Below are 23,316 nucleotides of genomic sequence, written 5' to 3'. Positions count from 1 at the left end.
CACTTGGAAAAGAGAGCGAAAAAGAGCAACAGCAAATTTCAGAGCTTAGTGAAGCAGGGAAACAGAGAGATTCCAGAATGAACTCTTTGGAAAAGAAATTAAATTTGACTACTCGTACATTGGAGCAGTATAAAGTCAAGATTATTGATTTGGAGAGTCGTAATCGCAGACAGAATGCGAGAATAATAGGACTCAGTGAACAGGTTGAGAGCGGGGACCTTACTAAATTTTTCTCTCAATTTTTAATGGAAGTCTTTGGATCAGAGGCCCGCTCTTCCTTTCCAGTACTTGATCGCACCCAACGATTATTAAAACAAAAACCCTCGAAAGAATTGCATTCGCATCCTGTAATTCTCCGGTTTCACCACATGAGTACTAAGGAGTACTTAACTCAAATTACTCGTCGGAAAGGAATTATTGTTCATCAAAATCTTAAGTTTTGTTTGGTTGAAGATTATTGCCCTGAGGTATTCCAAGAAAGATTGCGTTTTAGATTGGTGATGTTGGAATTATATCAAAGGAACTTTCATCCGGCGTTGTTATACTCCGCTCGCTTAAGAGTTGTTTACCCGATGATTCATTTAAATGGTTTAAAACCGTGGACGGCGCACAATAATTTTTCAAAGAACATTCCTTGAACTTGGATGTTTAATGAATTTTCTGTTCTTTTGAGTTTGTATACACCTGGTTTATTAGTTAATAATCAGCATATAGATTTGGACATTTTATGTTCGTAGAGCTTTGGCCTTGGGCTGAGTCTTCTGGTACTTTGTTTTTGCTTATGTCTGCTCTATATTAATATCCCTTTTCTTTTCCCTGATTATTTTAATTTTCTTTTATTTTTAAATGTCTGTTTTAGAAAATCATTAAGACTTTGACTTGGTGAACATTTGATTTTTCTTGAAATATTATTAAGATTGTACTCTGTTTTATTTCTTAAGACCAGGTCTTTTAAAATGGTCTGTAAAGGATTGGTTTTTTTTTCATCTAAATGTGTTTGGCATTCCATTTGTAATGTTTAGACTATGGGTGGTTTTTATTTTATCTTTTATAATCAGTGATTTGCCGTCAGAGAGATGGGGATTGGATGGTTCTTAGTTAGTTTACTGGCTGCCTATTGGCCAGGGTTCAGGGCTTTCTAGGAGGGGGAGGGGATTAGTTTTACTTTAGTTTTTCTCACTTGGGCTGACTTGAAACTACAAAAATGTTAGTATTGTCATAACTTCCAGTTCCTCTTTAAACTTCTGTTCCTCTTCCAGATTTGTGAGTTTCCTGTGCAATTTGGTTAACCCTTTACTTACCATATGGTTTATTTAAGGAAAATGGATAATATTATTAACTTTGTTTCATGGAACACAAATGGTTTGAATAATCCAATTAAACGGAAGAAGATTTTTAAAGTTTTTCAGAGATTGAATGCTCAGATTATTTTTGCGCAGGAGACTCATGTGAGGAAGGAGGATAATTTAGTGTTTTTTTTTGGTTTTGGAAGGAATAACAGTTTCGTTCAAACTCATCGAGCAAAGTGAAAGGTGTTTCTATTTTTATAGACTCTTTGATCTCATTTATTCATTAGGATATAATCTCAGACCAATATAGTAGATTTCTAATAATTACTGGTTTACTTTATAACCAAAAAGTAGTTTTGGTTAATGTTTATGCACCAAATATTATCCTGAATTCTTTAAACATTTATTTGTATCTCTTCTTAATTTAAATGAATATATGTTAATAATGGGAGGTGTTTTAATTGTTGTTTGATTCCTATGATGGATAGGTCTGTGCCCAATCAGGCACTTCCAAACAAATTTGCTATTTTTATTAATTCCTTTTTAGTTGACTCAGGAATTTTAGACGTTTGGAGGTTTTTATACCCTAATGATAAAGAGTTCTCTTTCTTTTCTCATGTATATCATAATTACTCCAGAATCAATTACTTATTCATTGATTCTCGATTAGTTTCATTTGTCACTACCTGTGTGTATGATACAATCGCAATTTCTGACCATGCACCTTTGAAATTATCAATTAAATTTAGGGATGCAACTTTTAGTACTAGACAATGGCGGTTCAATTCCATTTTGCTTCAAGATTTAAATTTTGATAATTTTATTAAAGAACAGATTGCATTTTTCTTTTCACCTAACTCAATGGAAGAAATTTCCAGTGGAATATTATAGGATACCTTTAAAGCATATATTCGTAGGCAAATTATTTCATACTCTGCTGGAGTGAAAAAAATGTATTAATAGTGAAATACGTACATTGGCTGATAAGATTAAAGAAATTGATAAAAAATATTCCATTGCTCCTAATTTGGAGCTTTATAAAGAGAGAGTTGAACTTCAGATGCAACACAATTTGTTATTAACAGCTCCGATTGAAAATCAATTACTTAAAACTAAGAGTCAGTTTTACATACATGGTGATAAATTGGGCAAATTACTGGCTTATCAATTGAAAGCTGCTTTGTCGAACATCAGGTTAATAAAGTTTGTGGGCGGGATGGTAAATTAACGATTGATCATGATGAAATTAATAAATCTTTTCAAGAATTTTATACCAATTTGTATCAATCAGAATTTCCTGATGATCCTACCATAATGCATGAATTTTTAAGGAAGCTAAATATTCTGAAATTACCAGCTGATGAACGTTTTACATTAGATGCACCCATTACCGAAGTGGAAATAAGGAAAGCAATTTTTTTGATGAATTCTGGTAAAGCACCTGGCCCGGATGGGTATACAGTTGAATTTTATAAATCTTTTTCAGATGTACTTTCTCCCTGGTTATATATAATTTTTAAAGATGCCTTATCTGTAGGTAAATTACCACAATCCTTTTATGAAGCATCCATCGCATTAATTCCTAAAAAAGATAAAGATCCCACTGAATGTGCATCATATAGAGCTATATCTTTGTTGAATGTGGATTCTAAAATTTTTTCCAAAATATTAGCAATTAGAATAGAGAAGGTACTACCACAAATTGTCTCCAAAGATCAGACAGGATTTATAAAAAATCGTTACTTTTCGTGCTTTTGTTAAAAATAGTGCTTTTCCTATTAAATATGCAAGTTCCAATTTATGGACAATCACCATTTAGAATAGTTCTGATTATTTTACTTATTCGGGTGTTAAAATTACTAAGAAGCACAAGGATCTATTTAAAGTTAATTTTTTACCCTTAATTTATCATGTTAAACAACTGTTTACCAAATGGTCCCCTTTGTCCTTATCTTTGTTTGGTCGAATTAATACTATTAAGATGATTATTTTACCTAAATTTTTGTATCTATTTCAGGCAGTATCAATTTTTAATCCCTAAATCTTTTTTTGATATTATTGATTCTAAAATTTCTTCATATATGTGGCAGAATAGAAATCCCAGGTTAAGTAAGAAATATTTACAGAAATCAAAAAAGGAAGGTGGTTTGGCTTTGCCGAATCTTAGATTTTACTACTGGGCAATCAACATTCGATCATTAACATTTTGGACACAAGAATTGGATGAATCTCAATGTCCACGATGGATGAACCTCGAGCGGGAGTCTGTACAGGGTTTTTCGTTGACTTCTATTCTAGGAACTATGCTTCCCTTTGCACTTACTAAATTGAATAAACAAATGATAAATCCAATAATTAAACATACAATACGAATATGGTTTCAATTTCGTAAATTCTTTGGATTGAACAAATTTATCCTGTCAAGTTCTATGATCTAATTTTTTCTTTCAACCATCTAGAATTGATTAAGCTTTTCTTTTATGGAAAACAAAGGGAATAACATGTTTTCATGATTCCTTCATGGATGATTGTTTTATGTCTTTTGAACAGTTGTCTAATAAATATAATTTGCCTAGATCACACTTTTTCAGGTATTTACAGGTTAGAAACTTTTTGAACACTACTTTATCTACCTTTCTGATATCGCATCAAATTGAAGTTACAGAAAAAATTTTAGGTTTAAACCCCTATCAGAAGAGTTTAATAGCAATTATTTATGATCTGATTATGAAAATACATCTAGGCACATCTGATAAAATTAAGTATGAGTGGGAAAGAGAACTTCAAATATCATTATCTACAGAGAAATGGGAAAAAAAATTCTTCAATTAGTCAGTACTTCCTCAATGTGTGCCAGACACACCTTGATACAATTTAAGATGGTTCACAGGGCTCATATGTCCAAGGATAAGTTAGCTCGTTTTTATTGCCACATAAAACATGTTTGTGATAGATGTAATTCTGAGGTAGCTTCCTTGACTTGTTCTGGTCTTGTCCTCTTCTAGAAAAATATTGGAAAGATATTTTTGATATTATTTCAGTAGTTATACGTATTGATTTACAACCTCATCCTATTACTGCAATTTTTGGACTACCAGTGATGGACTCAAGTCCTTTATCCTTGTCAGCTTGTCGTCTAATTGCATTTGTTACATTAATAGCCATAAGATCCATTTTATTTAAATGGAAAGATTCTAATCCCCCCACTACATTTCAATGGTTTTCCCAAATGATAGTGTGCCTAAACTTGGAAAAAATTAGGAGTGGTACTATGGATCCTTCTATTAAATCTGAAGAAACTTGGAGGCCATTTATTCAATATTTTCATATGATGTAAGTTGACCCTTTCTGAATCCTTCATAGTAATTTTTTTGTTCATGTATAGAGGAGCAGAGTTAACGACAAATAATAATTTTAGCCGACATAATATGACAGCCCAAGCTTTGTTTGTTTTTTTTTAGTTTTGTTTTTCTTTAGTTTAGGGGGTTTCCTTTTTCTCTCTTTATAAAATTTATTTTTCATGAACAGTTACTTGAGATTGGGAGGCTAAACTATATTTGTTACTTGGAATCTGTGCTTGTACACGTTAACTGTTATTATTGTAATCCCGATCTCTATGTATCATTACTATTATTGTTATGTTTAATTTTGAAACTTAATACAAAAGATTGAAAAAGAAAAAGAAAGAAAAACTCCATTTTTGGGGGAGGAAAACGCCATTTCAGTGTGGACGGAGGGTCAAAACGAAGAGAGAAAGCTTCGGTTATGGATTTATCCGGTCTAGTGTGGACGTAGCCTGAGTCCCCCTGAGTTAACGTCATTCACATTCAGATGCTAAATGCCTATTAGCAAGTCACAGATTGATTCAGCAGTTTGGGAAGGATGGTTAGGCTCCATAGCCCACATATGTTTTCTAAACATATTCATAATGGACCCAGTAACAGCACTGCATGTGCACAAAGTAGAATAGAATTTTAATAATATGGTTTTGATCAGCACTGCATTACGTGACTACAGTTGTAGGGCATGATATTTACTTAATGAGGTGTGCATTGCTGTTGAAAGAAAAGTTTTCTGTGCCCTTTTCATTTAGTTTCTTGACAGGATTGACAAGAAAAATAGTGTACTTATTCAGAAAGCAGATTCACTAGTTTCATGGAATTCAGCTAAAGGAACTTCGCAAACATCTATAGAATAAAATTAATGTCAATGGATAATGGCGAACTTCTGCAGTTGTTATTGATCCCAGAGGAAATTACAGTGTCACAATAGCACAGATACACAAATATTAGAAGAGAAGTATGAAAGAATTTTAAAAAGTTATCTTAAAAATAAGATGTACAAGATCTACAAGTCAAAGATTACAAGATTAACAAGTTCACACTGATAAGATGATAGTGCAAAAATTACCATAATATTATACTGTAATGGGAGCACATTCATACTGTCCAGGTAAGAAGTGATGGGAGTACTGCACAGTATTGCACAGGGTGTCTGCGATAGCAGGGTGTGGTAAACAGAGCTCTGGTAAACCGAGGTTAATAATGGTCTATTAGGAGGGGGTCATCACTTCCCCAGCTATAGGTTAACTCATTGTAGAGCCGAATGGCCAAGGATAAGAATGATCTCATACAGTGCTCTTTGGAGCAGCATAGATGTCTTAGTCTACTCCTGAAAGTGCTCCTCTGTTCCCCCAAGGTGGCATGCAGAGGGTGAGAAACACTGTCCAGAATTGCCAGGATTTTTCCGGAGAGTCCTTTGTTCCACCAGTATGTCCAGTATGACTCCTATGACAAGGCCAGCAATTCTAATCAGTTTATTGAGCCTGTTGGCATCACCCGTGTTGATGCCAAGGCCCGGGCACACCACTACATAGAAGGTAGTATTGGCAACAACAGACTGCTAGGACATGTGAAGGAGAGGCCTACATACTTCAAAGGATCTTAGTCTCTTCAGGAATTTTGCACCAACTCTGGCTGTAAACTAGGGAAATGTATATTGTTGTTCTTTCATCATCACTGGCTGAAAACGCTGAAACTCCTTATATAACCAGAACTGTCAAAGTAATATAGGAAAGTAATGATTCTCTGTATGATAATTAGAGATGGGCAAAGGATGCTCCTTATTTACTTACTATCTGTTCTGCTGCAGTCACTTAGGGCAGCAATGAAGGTTCTCCATCTCTGGCGATGTTTAGGGCTTTCTTCATCATGTTAGTAGCTTACTCTACGTTTTCACTACTGTCAGTCATGCAAGTCCCGGGTGGACACTCAGGAATACTATCACACTCAGATGTAGAAGGATTCTTCATTGCTGTTTCCGTAACAATTTTGTTTTACAACTGAGTATTGTTAGCCCTGAGTTGAACCTCAGAACCTGCAGGACTAGTGGACTACTATTAGTCTGGCCTCTGGCCTTTGACCTGTTTGGCATGGGTGACCTTACCAAGAGCCAATTCATTGAGCCCAGACTCCAGCCAACATAGCTGTGCAGATCATTGAGGTATGCAAGCCCACAAACCCAGTGACAAGGTTGTGGCCCTCCTGGAGTTGAAGGCAAACAGGAACCTCTCTAATCTGTGTTCAGTGAACCCTCTGTTGAGTTGTGGATCTTATTATAATGTATGAATTGGGTGTTGTAATGATACTCCCCAAGATGTGTAGATGCAGGAATTTTAACTAGTCAAGTGCTAATATTCTTCCAACAGCTATAAATGGAGTCACGAGAAAGCTAATTCAGAAGACGCAGGCAGACAAAAGCTTAACTTACTGGGTCGATCATGATGGTTAGACGCAATCCTGTGATTTTAACCCTCTAAGAATGGGAAAGGCAGAAGGAATTAAAGAGATTCGCTAGCTGAAAAGTAGAGGAGAATGAGAGGGAGAGGATTTATGTTTGGTCTGGAGTGAAGTGAGTGGGAGGTGGTAAGAGATAAATGACTCGAGGTGAGGGAGACCTGTATGTATGTTAAGGGGAGGCATCTTTCCACAAGGGTAATTGTTTTTTGGGGTGTGTGTGTGTGTGAATGAATGAGAGAGAGCATGGGTTTTTACCCATAGAACTTAGTTTACTTTACTTTATTTTATTGTCGCCAAACAATTGATACTAGAGCGTACAATCATCACAGCGATAATTGATTCTGCGCTTCGCGCTCCCTGGATTACAAATCAATAGTAAATATTAAAAATTTAAATTATAAATCATAAATAGAAAATAGAAAAGGGAAAGAAAGGTAGTACGAAAAAAAACGAGAGGCAGGTCCGGATATTTGGAGGGTACGGCCCAGATCCAGGTCAGGATCCGTTCAGCAGATGAAGTTCACGAGATGAAAATCACAAGAGATGTAAAGGGTTTACTGAATGGGCTATCATTAGAATGTCTGATAGCCTACACCATTGTGAATTCTGACTCTCTACAGAGTATATCCTTAGTTTTTTTGAATAGGTTTGACCTCTGGTTATTACATGTGATTCTATTCTCTCTCCTAGATTTAACACTGCTCTCAGAAATGTTCAACCCTTGAAAGCATATGCACCCCACTCTATCTTAGATTTAAAGATTGGGCACAGAGTGAAGATTATCTTGCCAATTGGCAAAATTGGCACAGGTGTGTTAAAGTATATGGGTATGTTGCCTGGTGCACCAGAAGTCTGTTTCGGAGTGGAACTGGAGTTTCCCGAAAATGGCCTACATAATGGGGAGTTTGCAGGGCACTGCTATTTCCACTGGTGAGTAAAGCAATCAGCGAACTTTGTAAATGTGAAAACATTTTCTATTAGCTTATATTTTCTTCTCACTTTGTTTGCTTTGGCAAGTGTGTTGGCAAATTGTAGGATTATGCTTGTCTCAATCCAGTCTTGTTTTAGTCATTAGCTTCCTCGACTTTGTAATTCACTAACTGTATAGAGTAGCAATTGGAGCAAGGAAAGCTTTACGAATAAGACACTTTAAAGTCTCTTTTAAGTTCAAAGTCCAAAAGTTCTAAGTAAATTTATTATCAAAGTACATATACAGTGGGTCACCATGTACAACCCTAGGATTCAATTTCTTATGGGCATTCACAGTAAAGTGCAAGAAACAAGTGCAAGTCCAAGAAATACAAGAAACGCAATAGAATCAATGAAAGACCGCACCCAACAGCACAGACAAACAACCAAGGTGCAAAAGACAACAAACTGTGCAATTACCAAAAGAGAGAAATAAATAATAATAATAATACAAATAAATGAGCAACAACAGTCGAGAATATGAGATGAAGAGTCGTTGAAACTTAGGTTGAGGGAACAGTTTAGTGTTGGAGTGAGTGAAGCTGTCCCCTTTGGTTCAAGAACTTGATGGTTCGTGAATAACTGTTCGTGAACCTGGTGATGTGTCTGTCCTGAGGCTCGTGTACCTCTGTCCTGATGGCAGCAGCAAGAAGAGAGCATGGCTTGGATGTTGTGAGTCCTTGACGATGCGTGCTGCTATCCTGTGACAGCTCTCTATGTAGATGTGCTGATTGGTGGGGAGGGCTTTACCTGTGATGTGCTGGGCTGTAACTACTACCTTTTGGAGGCTTCCCCATTTGAGGACATTGGTGTTTCCATACCAGGCGGTAATGCACCAATGAATATACTCCGCACAACACAACATGCTAAATCTTTGCAAACTTCTCAGAAATTAGAGGGGCTAATGTGCGTTCTTCGTTTTGGCACTTACGTGCTGGACCCAGGACAGATCTTTTGAAGTGATCACACCAACGAAATTAAAGTTGCTGATGGTCTCCACCTCTGATTCCCTGACGTGGACTGGCTCACGAACCTTTGGTTTCCTCTTTTTGAAGTCAATAATCAGCTCCTTGGTCTTGCTGACATTGAGTATACATTATTAAGAGAATACATAGGGAGTCTAAACTGGCTTTGAGTAGGAGTAATATAAAAAGGACTAGAATATAAAATCAAGGATGTAATGTTGAGATGTTTTAAAGCACTGGTGAGGCCTCACGAAGTATTGTGAGCAGTTTTGGGCCCCTTATATCAGAAAGGATGTGCTGAAACCGGAGAGGGTTCAAAGGAGGTTCATGAAAGTAATTCCAGGATTGGATGTCTTGTCATATGAAGAGTGTCTGATGGCTCTGGGCCTGTATTCACTAGAATTCAGAAGAATAAGGGGTGACCTCATTGTAACCTATCAAATGGTGAAAGGCTGTGATAGAGTGGATGTGGAGAGGATGGTTCCCATGGTGGGCGAGTCTAAGACCAGAGGACACAGCCTCAGAATAGAGTGGCATCCCTTTAGAATGGAGATGAGGAAGAATTTCTTTAGCCTGGGAATGGTAAATCTGTGGAATTCTTTGTCACAGGCGGTTGTGGAGGCCAAATCCTTATGTATATTTAAGGCAGAGGCTGATAGATTCTTGATTGGTCAGGGCATGAAGGGATACAGGGAGCGGGGGAGACAGGAAAAACGGATCAGCCATAACAAAATGGCAGAGCAGATGGCCTAATTCTGCTCCTATATCTTATGGCCGTATGGTGTAGGAGGAAGAGGAGTAGTAGGAAGGGTACAAAGGTTGCAATGCCAGATATCTTAGCATATCTCTTTTGTGTTGTACCTAAAGAGTCTATGACTGGTTCACTTTGTAAGCTCTGGGAGAGCATTGCAACTTATTTTAGGAGATCTGCAAATGTCATAAATAAATACCAGGAAATTGTCATCTAGCCACAGCTTTATTGTCAAAGTGATCAAGAAACATCAGCTAGATTAATTAAGCTGGTGTATTTATGTAAATGTTTAATGTGGTATTATTTATACATTTATTGAGATACGGAAAGGCCCTTCAAGCCATGCTGTCCAGCAATCCCCCGGTTTAACCCTAGCTGAACCACTAGAGAAAACTTGCAATGAGCAACTAACCTACCAGCCAGTATGTCCTTGGCCTGTGTGGGGGGGGAGCCTGGTGCACCCAGAGGAAATGCACGCGGCCACGGAGAGAATTGAACCGATGTCACTGCTACTGTAAAGCTAACCAATATGCTGTCGTGCCACCCCAATTGGAAATGAGTATGGGTGAATGTATGTAAGTCTCTGTAGTTTATTATTACACACTGTCATCATGTTCTGTGTGTCAGGACAGTTCAGTTAATTGCACTTGAGATAGGAAGAAAGAATGTGAAGTCCTGTTGTTAACTAATATTATTATGTTGACTGTAAAACATGAAGGTTCAATTAATGGATGACTAAGGGTACTGGTTTGCATATGTTGTAGTAGCTTTGATCTTGCATTTTTTGCCAGTTTATGTCAGAAACAAGTACAAAACACTGCCTTCTCAAAGCAAGATGGTTTCCAATATTCCTGATACAACTGATACCGTTGGAAAGTGCAACATTTTGAAATAAGAACATTATAAGGGAACTCTCCTCGTCATTTGAACTAAAATCTAATGTATCAGTGGCATGCTGAAGGGAGGTAAAATAAATTATCTTGAGAAATGAGATAATTTCAGACTCTGAGATGGTATAATATGGACATGAAGAGGATGCACACAAAATGCTGGAGGAGATCAGCAGGCCAGGCAGCATCAATGGAGAAGAGTAAACATTCTGTTTCAGGCTGAGACCCTTCAGCAGGACTAGAGAAGAGAGATGAGAAGTCAGAGTAAGACGGTAGGGGGAGGGGAGGAAGAAGTACAAGGTGGTAGGTGATTGGTGAAACTGGGAGGGGGAGGGGTGAAATAAATAGCTGGGGAGTTGATTGGTGGAAGAGATACAGGATGGGAGAAGGGGGAATCTGACAGGAAAGGACAGAAGGCCATGGAAGAAGGGGAAGGGGGAGGAGCACCAGAGGGAGGTGATGGGCAAGTAAGGAGATAAATTGAGAGAGGGAAATGGGAATGGGGAATGGTGAGGGGGGGGGGGGCCAGGAGGGAGATCAGTGGGAAGGGACAAATCCACTGCCACCAACCTCATAGTTCCCTCACCCCGCACCTCCCGTTCCTAGTACCCCACCAGCCTCCGCATCCAGCATATACTGTAATTCTCCGTAACTACCTCCCTCTCCAATGGAATCCCACCGTCAAGCACATCTTTCCCTTCCCCCACTTTCTGCTTTCTGCAGGGATCGCTCCCTACGTGACTCCCTTGTCCATTTATGCCTTCCCACTGATCTCCCTCCTGGCACTTACCCTTGAAAGCGGAACGAGTGCTACACCTGCCCCTACACCTCTTCCCGCACTACCATTCAGGACCCCAAACAATTCTTCCAGGTGAGGAACACCTTATATTCCATCTGGGTAGCCTCCAACCTGATGGTATGAACATCAATTTCTCGAACTTCAGGTAATGGCTCACCCCTCTCCCCTCGCCTTTGGCCCATTGAGTCTCTGCCAATCATTTAGCACCTACTTGTATTAATCCTACTCAAAGCCACCTTATACTCCCCACATTCTCATCAGCTCTCCTCAGTTTTTACACTCACCTAAAAGCAAACTACAGTGGCTAATTAATGCACCAAACTGCATGTTCTTGGGATATGGACGGCAACAAGAACAACTAGAGGAAGCCCACAAGGTCACCAGGAGAATGTGCAAACTCCACAGAGACAGCATCTATGATCAGAATTAAACATGGTCCGCTTGGTCAGTGAGGCAGCAGCTCTACTAAATGTGCCTCTATGTTGCCATATCTGGATCGGAACGCCTGTGTTAACTTTGTTGTCTAGATTGTCCTCCAGGATAACACTTAGAATAAGAAATCTTGAAGAATTATCTGCCTCAGGATCAACGTTTATGGGTTGAAACCCAGCATCAGTACTCCTGAAGCCAGGATTCTCCTGACCCACTGATCTCCTCCTGCTTATTGTTGTTCCATATTCCAGCATGTGCAGAGTCTCCTGTGTCTGCAGATCAAACACAGAGTAGTCATTCAGTCATTTTATTTAAAGATTCATATTTCTACATCTGATAAAAACTGCGCCTTTGTGTCTTTGCTTACGCTTGAGGGCTCAGTGGCGGGTACGGATGCTTTTTTTTGCCGGTGGGGGGAAGGGGGATCGTTGCTTGCTGTCGCTTATGAACGGGAGGGAGGGGAGCTGGGGGGGGTGGTACTTTGGGGTTCTAACATTTAACTGTCATTCATTCTTTGGGGGGACTCCTCTGTTTTCATGGATGGTTGTGAAGAAAAAGCATTTCAGGATGTATATTGTATACATTTCTCTGACAGTAAATGTACCTTTGAAAGCTTTGAAACTTACTTAGCTTTATTCCGGTCTTAGACATAATTTCCCATTGGGCTAAAATCTGATGGTTGTTGGTTTTTGGTAATACTGGAGATTGACTGTGCAAATTAATTGGATTTCTTTTCTCCTTCCTCCCATTTTAGTTGCTCCTCTTGTGGTCTATATGTTTGTCTTTCAGTTGGTGAGGTGAATTTTGTGGTGTATTGCACACACCCCAAGAAACCTTAAAGTCACGGTAGATATTTTTTTTGAAAGAATGGGATACTCCCAGAACAATTTTGTTGCTCAGATGCACTTAATAAGATGTACTGGGCTCATGAAAGCATATCCACCCCATTGATTCTTGACAATTTCTAGCATTTCCATTCCTCTTCTTAATTTTGTCTTTATTTTATGTTGAAGATATTTACTTAATCTGAAAATACCAGTAGGTCAGGCAGGACCTTCAAAGAGAAATAGGATTCAAACTCATGATCAATTGCCTTTCTTCAGAACTGGCAAAATGCGAAAAAAAGGCATGTTTGAAATTACAGAAAAAGGAAGTGGTGGAGAGAGCTGGGAAAATCTGTATAGGGTGGAGACAAAATTGTTCAAAGCAACACAAAAGGTGTTGATGTGTCTAAAAGAGGATGATTATTAATCACCAGTGATCTGTTTAATGTAAAATAAAGAGGCATGAATGGGATTACTTTCAATTCCTCATCTTTACAATAGAGAAAAAGTTCCATTGAACAGAACTGGAATCCTGTTCTCAAGATTGTTTGATGAGAATTCTGAACCTCACCCAGAAATGGAATGCTTATTATTATTGCATTGTACAGTAATTATAGTGGATTCCAGTTAATTGAGACACACCGGGACCAGTATATTTTGGCTTAATTAAGCAGCTGCCCCAAATTAGCCAAAGTTTCCTGGAAATAGTTCAAAAGATATAAAAAAGACAAACTGCCATTTAACTGAGTAACAGATTTTGTATTTAAATGAAATACAGAATAAATTATAACATTACCAAAACTACCACACTACTATAAAACTATGTATTAGTTTCTAATAGTTATCAACAGAGGAATTCATTCTTTTTTAGCTGACATGTTCTTTTGATTGGCTGTACATGAACAAAATCAGTGCAGACACCTCGTGCTGGTAGAGGATTACTTTCAAACCTTGCTTTTGAGGGTTGCAACCCCCAATCTTCATTTTAATTGTAAGATTCAAGATGATTCTCTATACCTTTAAAATTCTTCATATTACTACTCCCAGCTGTCGCTGGCATCTCGAAGCCGAATGGTTGGAACCAGAGTGAATAAAACAGCTCTGAATTGTCTTACTGTTTATCACTTGCCAACTAGCAATGACAAAAAGCATTGCTCATTGATCATAGACAGGCAAGTGATGCTATTTAGCAAGCATGGTGTTGTGTCTAATGGCCATATGACATGCATGTGATGGACGCTAGTTAGAAAAAGTTCAGCAACAGTCTCCTGCCCCAATTAAGCGGCATAGTGTCCCAAATAAACAAAGGGAATCCTGGCTATTTTCTCAATTTTTTTTTTCTTTTAGAATTAGCCCAAATAAGCGATTGCCCTAAATAACTCATAGCCCAATTAACCAGAATCGGTCCTTCCAATGTAAAAAAGAACCTTTTGAATTTCCTTCGTTACTGTCGGGTCTAAAATTGAAAAGCACTTCATTAGCTTTAAAGTGTTTAGGTAGATCTTGAGGCTATGTAGGTACTATAACATTGGAATATTTTCCTTTCTCTTTTTCTCTTTCTCTCTTACTCTTCCTATTTTATTCCTATCCTTACATTTCCTTCCTCTCACAATTTAGCACTATTTTATTTCTCTTTAGATAGTTACTGTGGTTTGCTTTTGTTTGACCTTTTACTGTTGCAGAACTTCCCAGGGTTGCCAGTCCTTAGCCAATTATAGAATCCAAGGGTAGGGTGGTTGGACCTCAGTGAAGAGCTCTATATTAATCTCCGTTCTCACTGTGGATTATCATTAAAAGATCATATGCACTGATATACCCTTAGAAAATATATAAATATGCTTATTGAAATGATAGTGCCTGCAGGACTCCACCATTCTGTCTGACTCTTTTACTAAGGTGCACAGCAAACCAAATCAAATTACCTCCCTGATCAATCTTCCTAAATAAGACAGTACCTTGAGTACCACATTTAAGCAAAAGGTAGCACCCAACTCAGAGTATAAATTTGACGAGTGCATGTAATTCCATCATTAAGATCTACCTCAATGGCTGAATGATAGGGTGATGCAGTTGTGGGAAGACCAGGTCTGCACTAATGTTGGAGGAACTCTTAAGCTGAAGGCCACCGAGTATTTCACGTGGGCAGTTAGACGTGTGTGCGGCAGGGTTAGAGGCTGAGCAGCTTGACAATCAAAATCAGTTGTTTAATGGTGGTCCCTACCTGCTGGAGCTCCCTACCTATTGCTTCAACAATGATGCGAAGGATGGAGAACTGCTGGTAGCAATGGTCTCATGAGAAACTAGTTCAAGGAACCCAAGGGCATGATCAGCATGTACTGTTTTGGTCATGTGATTTACTTGTGGAGATTTTCATACTGTATGCTCCTAGGCAGCAAGCAGGGTATCAGCTCAACAGAGATTTTAACCTCTGCTGCTTGTTAGATGGCAATTTGGGTAAAGTACTGAAGATGTAATAAAATGGCAGCTCTTGTGGCTAAAGAGAGGACCTAGCATTAAAGGGCAGAACGGATGGATGAAATACGTAACTGCTTTGCGAGGAATTGTCACACCAGGATCTATCATCTTTGAGAACTTAAAAATTCAACAGAGCCTTTCCCATGGAGAAATTAATTGTGTATTGCATAGAAATGATAACACAGAAGTTGGTTGCTTGTATTTATCTTCTGCAGGAGCAGTTGTCCAAATCCCTTGGAGAGTTCTTTTTTTACATCCCTTTATCAGTTCAATCAGATTTATTCTTCATATTAAGGGTTTTGGTGAGTAGGGATGTAGAGAAAATCAAAAATTAGTGAAATGTTCATGCATTCGCCCACCTGGAACCCCACTGTGTTCATTCAGCACTCCTTTTTAATATTACTTCTCTTCAGAATTCAAAGAAAGGCCCTTGGGTTGTTTTCAGGTTCTGATAAATATAGATGTGCTGTAATGTTTCACTCCTCCCCTTTCTTTCGTCAAACAGAGTATTATTCAATAACTGGATTTCAAAATATTCTTCCTGCAACCATTCTCTTTCACTGAAACTGTCTGTCATTTGCTCAGAATCCACTGTGCCAGGAACTTCATCCACAACAATGAACTACAGGATAGTAGTTCATAGCTTCAAGACTTAACAAAATCTATATCCAGTAAAGTGCTTTTGAACCTTAGGTATTCAAAGTGGGTTAAGTTTCTCACTCAGAGAGTGGTGGATTCCTGGAATGCACTGCCTGGTGTGGTGGTAGGGGCAAATACATTACGGGCTTTTAAGAGACACTTAGATAGACACATGGATGTCAGAAAGATGGCAGGGTGGGTACTTTGACATTGTGTAGGGTTTCGGCACAAAACGTCAACTGTACTTTTTTCTATAGATGCTGCCTGGCCTGCTGAGTTCCTCCAGCATTTTGTGTGTCCAGCATCTGCAGATTTTCCCTTGTTTGTGTAGGTAGGGTTTTTTTTTTATTTTCTTTTTGGTTGGTTTGGCACAACATTTTAGGCCGAAGGGCCTGTTACTGTGCTGTACTGTTTTATGTTCTATATTCTTATACTGCTTTAATAGAAGAGGGTCAACTGTTAATTTGTGAGTAGACTAACTGCAATGAGCTAAAAAAAATCTCATAGGATCATAACAATGAGAAATAAAATAAATAAGATGCTTTCATAGATATGCCATCATCTTCCATTTTGTTTCCAATACTACTTGGGGCAACTCACTGAGGTGAGGACAAAGCCATGGTCCTCTGTTTAGGAGCAATGTGGCTCTGATTCCTTTGCTTAAGGTTTTGTAACTATTATATTTTTAACAAAATAAAAATAAAGCAGTGGATTAAAGAAACAATTCATACTTTTAGCAAAACAGACTACTCCAGAAAAATGCAGTGAAACTTAAGGTCATATGATGAGTTCATGTATCCGAAATGCTGCTCCGTTTGTATGTTCATGAAAAAAATACATTCACATCATCAAAAGGCACTTACAAAAATAATTGGCACCTTACATATAGCTACACCAAAGAGAAACTAACATGGTGAGTATATACCATTTTTGGAATTATTCTTGAGAAAACATTATCAGAATGCAGAAAACCATTGGATACAGCCTCAGAATGGAGGGACATCCCTATACAATAGAGATAGGGAGGAATTTCTGAACCCAGGGGTTAATGAATCTGTGGAATTCATTGCCACAGACTGCTGTCATTAAGTATATTTGAAACAAAGGTTGGTAGATTCTTGATTAGTAGTAGTACAGCTACTAGGAAGGTTACGGGGAAGAGACAGGAAAATGCTGTTGAGAGGCATAATAAATCAGCTATGGTAGAATGGTAGACCAGGGTTGATGGACTGAATGGCCTAGTTCTGCTCCTATGTCTATGTATATCTATGGCCTCATGGTCTAAAACCCCTTTGGTTCAGGGACCAATCCTGTCTATATCCTGTGGACAAAGATTTTTTAAAGATATGATCTAAAGGAAACCTAAACTTTTGCCTAAATATTTCTTAAAAGTACATAAGAAATTTTTACCTTCTGCTGACATTGAGAAGCAAACGAGTATACCCATAGCTTTGCTATTAGCACCACGGGCAAAGAAGCATAATCTGCCTCTAACTACCACTAACAGTCAGAACTATTCCATTTTGTTCCACCCATCCCTCCCACACTTTTTCTATGGTTGAAAATTAATTTTTTCTCTCTGTCCCATTTCTGATGACGGGCCTCGGACCTGAGGGGTGAACCCCTGTTTCTCTTTCCGCAGATGTTGCCTGGCCTGTTGCATGCTTCCAACATTTTCTGTTTTAAGTCAAGCTCTTGCCGCTGGTAGTGGGCTTTCTCTTCATGTTAGTAGGTAGTGATCTCCCTGTGCCAGAACAACAAACAGCAAGGAATTTTAAGTGAGCAGCACCAAACTTGGCATGTTTACTGTCAGTCTTGTTTGCAGTGGTTCAGCTCTCCAGGCAACACCTAGTTAGTGCCCAGAGAGTACTTTTCAATACCCAGAACTGTCACTGACCTCATGAGTGTTACCATCATCTCTGTCTAAAGCTTGAGTCAACTTGGCCTTTTCTCCTTGGAGCGACGGGGGATGAGAGGTGACCAGATGGAGGTGTATAAGATGATGAGGAGCATTGATCGTGTGGATAGCCAGAGGCTTTTTCCCAGGGCTGAAATGGCTAACACGAGGGGTCATAGTTTCAAGGTGCCTGGAAATGGGTACAGAGGGGATGTCAGGGGTAAGTTTTTCACACAGAGAGTGTGGGTGTGTGGAATGCACTGCCGATGGAGGTGGTGGAGGCAGATACAATAGGGTCTTTTAAGGGACACTCAGTGCCTGGAGCTTAGAACAATAGAGGGCTATGCGGTAGGGAAATTCTAGGCAGTTTCCAAAGCAGGTTACATTGTCGGCACAACATTGTGGGCCGAAGGGCCTTTAACGTGTTGTAGATTTCTATGTTCTAATGTCTTAATGAATAAATTAAATATGCTGCTAAAAAAATCATGGTTACATAAGGGACTGCAGATAGAACATAGAACATTGAACATTACAGTACAGTGCAGGTCCCACTGTCCACGACATTGTGCCGGCCTTAAAACCAACCTAACCCTTCCCTCTCCCATAGCCTTCTATCATTCATGCGTCTATCGAAGAGTCTCTTAAATATCCCTAATGTATTTGCCTCTACCAGTAACCCTGGCAGCACGTTCCATGCGCCCACCACTCTCTGCGTGAAAATCATTGGCTCTTGCCTTCCTCCGATCACCTTAAAATTATGCCTTGTCATTTTAGCCATTTCTGCTCAAGGAAGAAGTCCCCAGAAGTGCCTCTTATCACCTCGTGCACCCAAGATAGAATGTGAACTTGTTATAGAGTCAGATAGGACTGATGTAGGCCCTTCTGTACACAAAGTCCATGTTGAACATCAAACATTCATCCCCACTAATCCTCCACTATTCCACTTTACTGTCCTTGCAACTCCATCAATGACCTCCAGATACTACCAGTCACCTATACAATAGGAGCAATTAGGGTTCCAACCTGCATGTCTCCTCCCACAATCCAAAGATGTACTGGTTAGCAGGCTAATTGGTCATTGTAAATTGTCCTGTAATTAGGCTAGTGTTAAAATAGGTGGGCTGCGGGGCAAAAAGGAATTGCTCCTCGCTGCATCACTAAATAAATAAATAAATAAACATGTCTTTGGAATGTGGGAGGAATCAGAGGACCCAGAAAAAGCCCATACAGTCATGGGGAAAGTGTGAAATCTCGTTACTGGTAATTCTGGTGGTCAGCATTGAACCAAGATCACTGGAACTGTAAGACAGAAAATCTACTAAATGATGCTGCTTTTTGTGTTAAGAAATTTCTCCCTCCTGCCTTTTCAGTTCATGGTAGCTCAAGCTGAATCAGCATCTTATCTTCTCATATTTTATTATAGAAAAAAATGATTAATGGACTTTAGGCCTGCAAAAACAGATTAAGGAAACCAGTTCTGCCATGTACGCATCCTGTTAATTGCAATTCTTTTTTTCTTATACTGAAATGAATGATTTATGTATTCTGACCAATTATTTCCTTTGTTTTGTTTTGTCCAAGCAGCAAGCCCAGCCAAGGCATTTTTGTCAACTTTAGCAAAATATTGATGATCCTCGAGTGAAGATGGTTAATTAAAAGGAAAAGGATTCTACCTATTTAGGTATCAGAAGGAACATTACATCAGTAACGATAAAAAGAATCCAGCCACTGTCCAATTCAAGTGATGAGATGTGGTGACCAACTCTGTCAAAGTGCTCCTGAACCATTCTTCATATTGGTTCCATGAATTCCAACTTCCTTTATAACAGGGAACGTATCTGTTTGTACTTGTTTTTAAAAATCAACTCTGATATGTTGTCTCCACTGTTAACGAGTGTGTAGCTTCTAAGTTGATAGTACTGTCTACTTCTGACTTTTCCATTGGAATGTATCTTAGTTCAAAATCTTATGCATAGTACACAGTGTGGGATTGCGACTTCATCTCACACATAAGGGCTCAGCACTGCTTTGTCAGAATACACTTTAATTTGATCAGATTGACAGTATTTCCAGCTTCTGCAGACTTTCTTGTGTTTTTTTTGTCTGTTTTTAATACTTTATTCTCAAAAAACAATAAAATCAACAAGAACATACAAGCTCAGACATGTGTAAAAATAAAATAAGCAAACAAAAAAGAAAAAAGGGGACATAACATTAGAGGGATGTCTGTTGTACAGAGTGCTCAAAAATGCTAAGCATTAATTCTTGAATGAGGGCTGTGAGAGCTTAGCTGGGGGGAAATTGTTCATCTGCCCCCGGCTTCGTCTAGGTAGGCAAGAAATGGATCCCAGATAGCCGGAAATTTTATAATTGAATTGGTTCTCAAGAATCTGAGTCTCTCCATCTTTATGACTGAGATCATGTCAGCCATCCACCTCCGGAAGGAAGAGGGAGAGGGTGATTTCCATTCCCTCAAAATAAGTCTTTTGGTTTGGCGACAATCATCCCCAGTATCAGAGACTGTTGTACGGCTGCAGGAAAGCTTAAAGTGGACTGTGACGTCTCTTCAAAGGAAGCCTACCCTGAAGAAGCTTAAATCTTCCCTTCGATGGGAGTTCAGTGAGACCCTCTCTCACTGCTCCCCCTCTGTGATGTCTGCTGCCCTCCGACTCTTCAACCATGTGCTCACCCAGACTCACTATGACAGCCATGTCCCTTTCTCCTATGGTCCACTCTCCTCTCCTATCAGATTCTTTCTTCTCCAGCCCTTAATCTTTCCCACCCACCTGGCTTCACATATCACCTTCAAACTAGCCTCTTTCCCCCAGCTTTTTATTCTGGCATCCCATTTCCATCTCAGTCCCGAAGAAGGGTCTCAGCCTGAAATGTCTACTGTTTATTCTTTTCCATAAATACTGTCTGCTCTGCTGAGTTCCTTCAGTGTTCTGTGTGTGTTGCTTTGGAGTATGGTGACTTTAGTGACAGGATAAAGTGAATGGTGGTTTTGTAGTGTAGATCCAACTGATGGATGAAGTTACCAGCCTGGTGCATCAGAAGAATTTCATAGAGTGAACCAAAATTATCTTGCAAGAGAAAGTTTGCAAATAATATTTTTCTCTGTCTGCAAAGTGTTTCATAGTCAACAATTTATGTACATTTTGAATATTAATATTAATGTAGTTTTCCAGGAGGCTGTAACACTTCTCTGACATTTACTTCTCCCTCTTTTTGGTCCTAATTTATATTTCACGCGATATAGGCAGTTGCTCTAACTTCAGTCCTGTTAACCAAAAGTGATAGTCGTATTACGACAATAATGGGATGGGAACCTAAGAACAATGGAAGCAGGGGCACATGTGAACCGATTGGCCCCTGGAGTCTGCATCACCATCTAATAAAATCATGACCAACCTAATATCATTTACCCATTCTCTTCGACTCCCCAGTGAAGAAGAAATGCATCTCCAAAACTCGTCCAAAAACAATGCTAATTCAGCAGCATATAGAACAACCAGCCTAACCATTTCAACGCAGACAGTTGGGATGTTTGTGCAGCTCGGTGGAATAGCTACTTGCACTTCCTGTACAAACTTACCTGAGTCACTGGGGAAATTCATAGCCCGGAAGGGAAGTTGCGTGCAGTTGTCCCTTAAAGAATGTGAGAAGCTTGGAAAGGGGCAGATTCCACATTGCTGCAGTCAGATCTGATGTGTGGAATTCATGGCACAGCAACCAGTTATTCAGGCTATTAAACTCCCCCCATTGTCTATGCTCAATGTAAAAGTATTTCCACCTCAGAATTCTCAAGCCTCAAATTTTACCAACATATTCTTGTTTTCTTATTCTTCCTTTTATATTTATTCTGCTGATTCTAGTACCATTCACAAGTTTGACATTCTAATCACTATGGACATATCTCCTGAATTCCATATTGATTTTTTATATATGTGGCCTTTAGTCTTATGCTACTACCTTGCATGCATGCGCTCTTCAATTTGCTGTAGGTCTTATCAGGGTATGGCTTACTCACCTCTTGCTGGAAGAAATATTCCACTATTTGATCTTTTCAGATATGTGCAACTTTGTATTGATGCTATTATTCCAGTAATGTCTTGCACCAAATCATAGAACAGTATAGTACAGGAACAGGCCATTCGGTCCACAATGCTGTGCTGAACCAGCTAAAAAGCAAATCAAAATACCCAAACACTAATCCCTCCTACCTACACCATGTCCACATCCATCCAACTTCCTTACATCCGTGTGCCTATCTAAATGTCTCTTAAAAAGCTTCCATATATTTGCCTCTACCATCATACCAGGCAGCAGATTCCAAGTATCCATAACTCTTGGAGTAAAAAAGTTACCCCTCACATCCCCTTTGAACCTATCCCCTCTCACCTTCAATGCATGCCCTCTGGTATTAGACATTTCAACCCTGGGAAACAGATACTCTCTGTCCACTCTTATTATGCCTCTCATAATTTTACAAACCTCTACCAGATCTCCCCTCAGCCTCCAACGCTCCAGAGAAAACAGCCCAAGTTTATCCAGCCTCTTGTGATAGCTCTGCCTTCTAAACCGGACAGCATCCTGGTAAACCTCTTCTGCACCCTCTCCAAAGCCTCAACACCTTCCTATACATACAAATCCTTTATATATTATAGATAGATTATTGATCCCAAAGGAAACTAGTGTCATAGTAGCATTAAAGTGCACAGAAATGCAAATATTAGAAGAATTACAGTAAATCTACCCTTTATAGTTCTATGAGTATTCTTCAAATGAAGTGAATAGTATGGTTTGATTTTATTTTGAATCACTTTATTAAGTTCTGAAACAAATTTTAATGATTTTTGTCTGTATCCTTTGTTTCTCTATCCCCTTAAGATTTTATTGAGGATTTATGGCCTTTATCCTTCCTGTCAAATATATCAATATGCAGTATATAGTGAGACTTTATAGCTATGCAAAAGCAACTCTTAAAGGAAGTAGTGTGATATTTACAAGAAGTGCATGCTTCTTACTGGGAGTGTGTGCTCAGTGCAAGATTGATACACAATAAACATTTATATGTATTTGTTTTTAATGGCCCACTCTTTTCAAGGAAGTAGTGGATGCATGAAATCAAACATCATGAGCCAGACTTCAGAGGAGTGCATCTCCCTTTGTGTGACAAAATATTTTATGACTGAGTTAACCAAGTTATATCAAATAACTTGTCAGCATTTAATAAAATTTAAAGCGTTAGGTTTTGATTTCCATGAGGACAAATTTAATGACAGAGAATAAGAACAGTACATATTTAAAAATATATATCAAAAACTTATTATCAAAGTAACACTTTATACATTTTTACTTTTTCATCAGGTAGTAGCTTGCAAATAAGCAGATTTTTAATGGACTTTAAGTGATTTATTTGACTTATGTAGTTCTACTTGACTTGGTTCTATTTGATACACTGCATGTTCTTCTGCAATAGATCATAAACATCCCATAAGGAAAGGACTTGCAAAAACTGAGACGTGATGAAGATTGTCCAAATATCCAGAAGCAGTTAGCATAGTGTAGGTTGTCCCATGAAGTAG

General features: G+C 38.8%; 1 protein-coding gene across 1 annotated transcript in view; it reads left to right on the top strand.

The window, feature by feature from the left end:
- LOC134338205 (uncharacterized) overlaps positions 1-19,800 on the top strand; it is a 62,004-nt gene extending 42,204 nt beyond the window's left edge. The window contains exons 8-9 of the mRNA XM_063033874.1: positions 7,778-8,017; positions 19,313-19,800. Coding sequence (XP_062889944.1) covers positions 7,778-8,017; positions 19,313-19,370 — 298 coding nt within the window. The 3' untranslated portion in view covers positions 19,371-19,800. The remainder of the gene's footprint in view (positions 1-7,777; positions 8,018-19,312) is intronic.
- The last annotated feature ends 3,516 nt before the right edge of the window (positions 19,801-23,316 follow it).

The sequence above is a fragment of the Mobula hypostoma genome, chromosome 26 (genome assembly GCF_963921235.1).
Source record: "Mobula hypostoma chromosome 26, sMobHyp1.1, whole genome shotgun sequence".
Taxonomy (NCBI): Eukaryota; Metazoa; Chordata; class Chondrichthyes; order Myliobatiformes; family Myliobatidae; genus Mobula; species Mobula hypostoma.
This window is presented reverse-complemented; position numbering and strand designations above follow the sequence as displayed.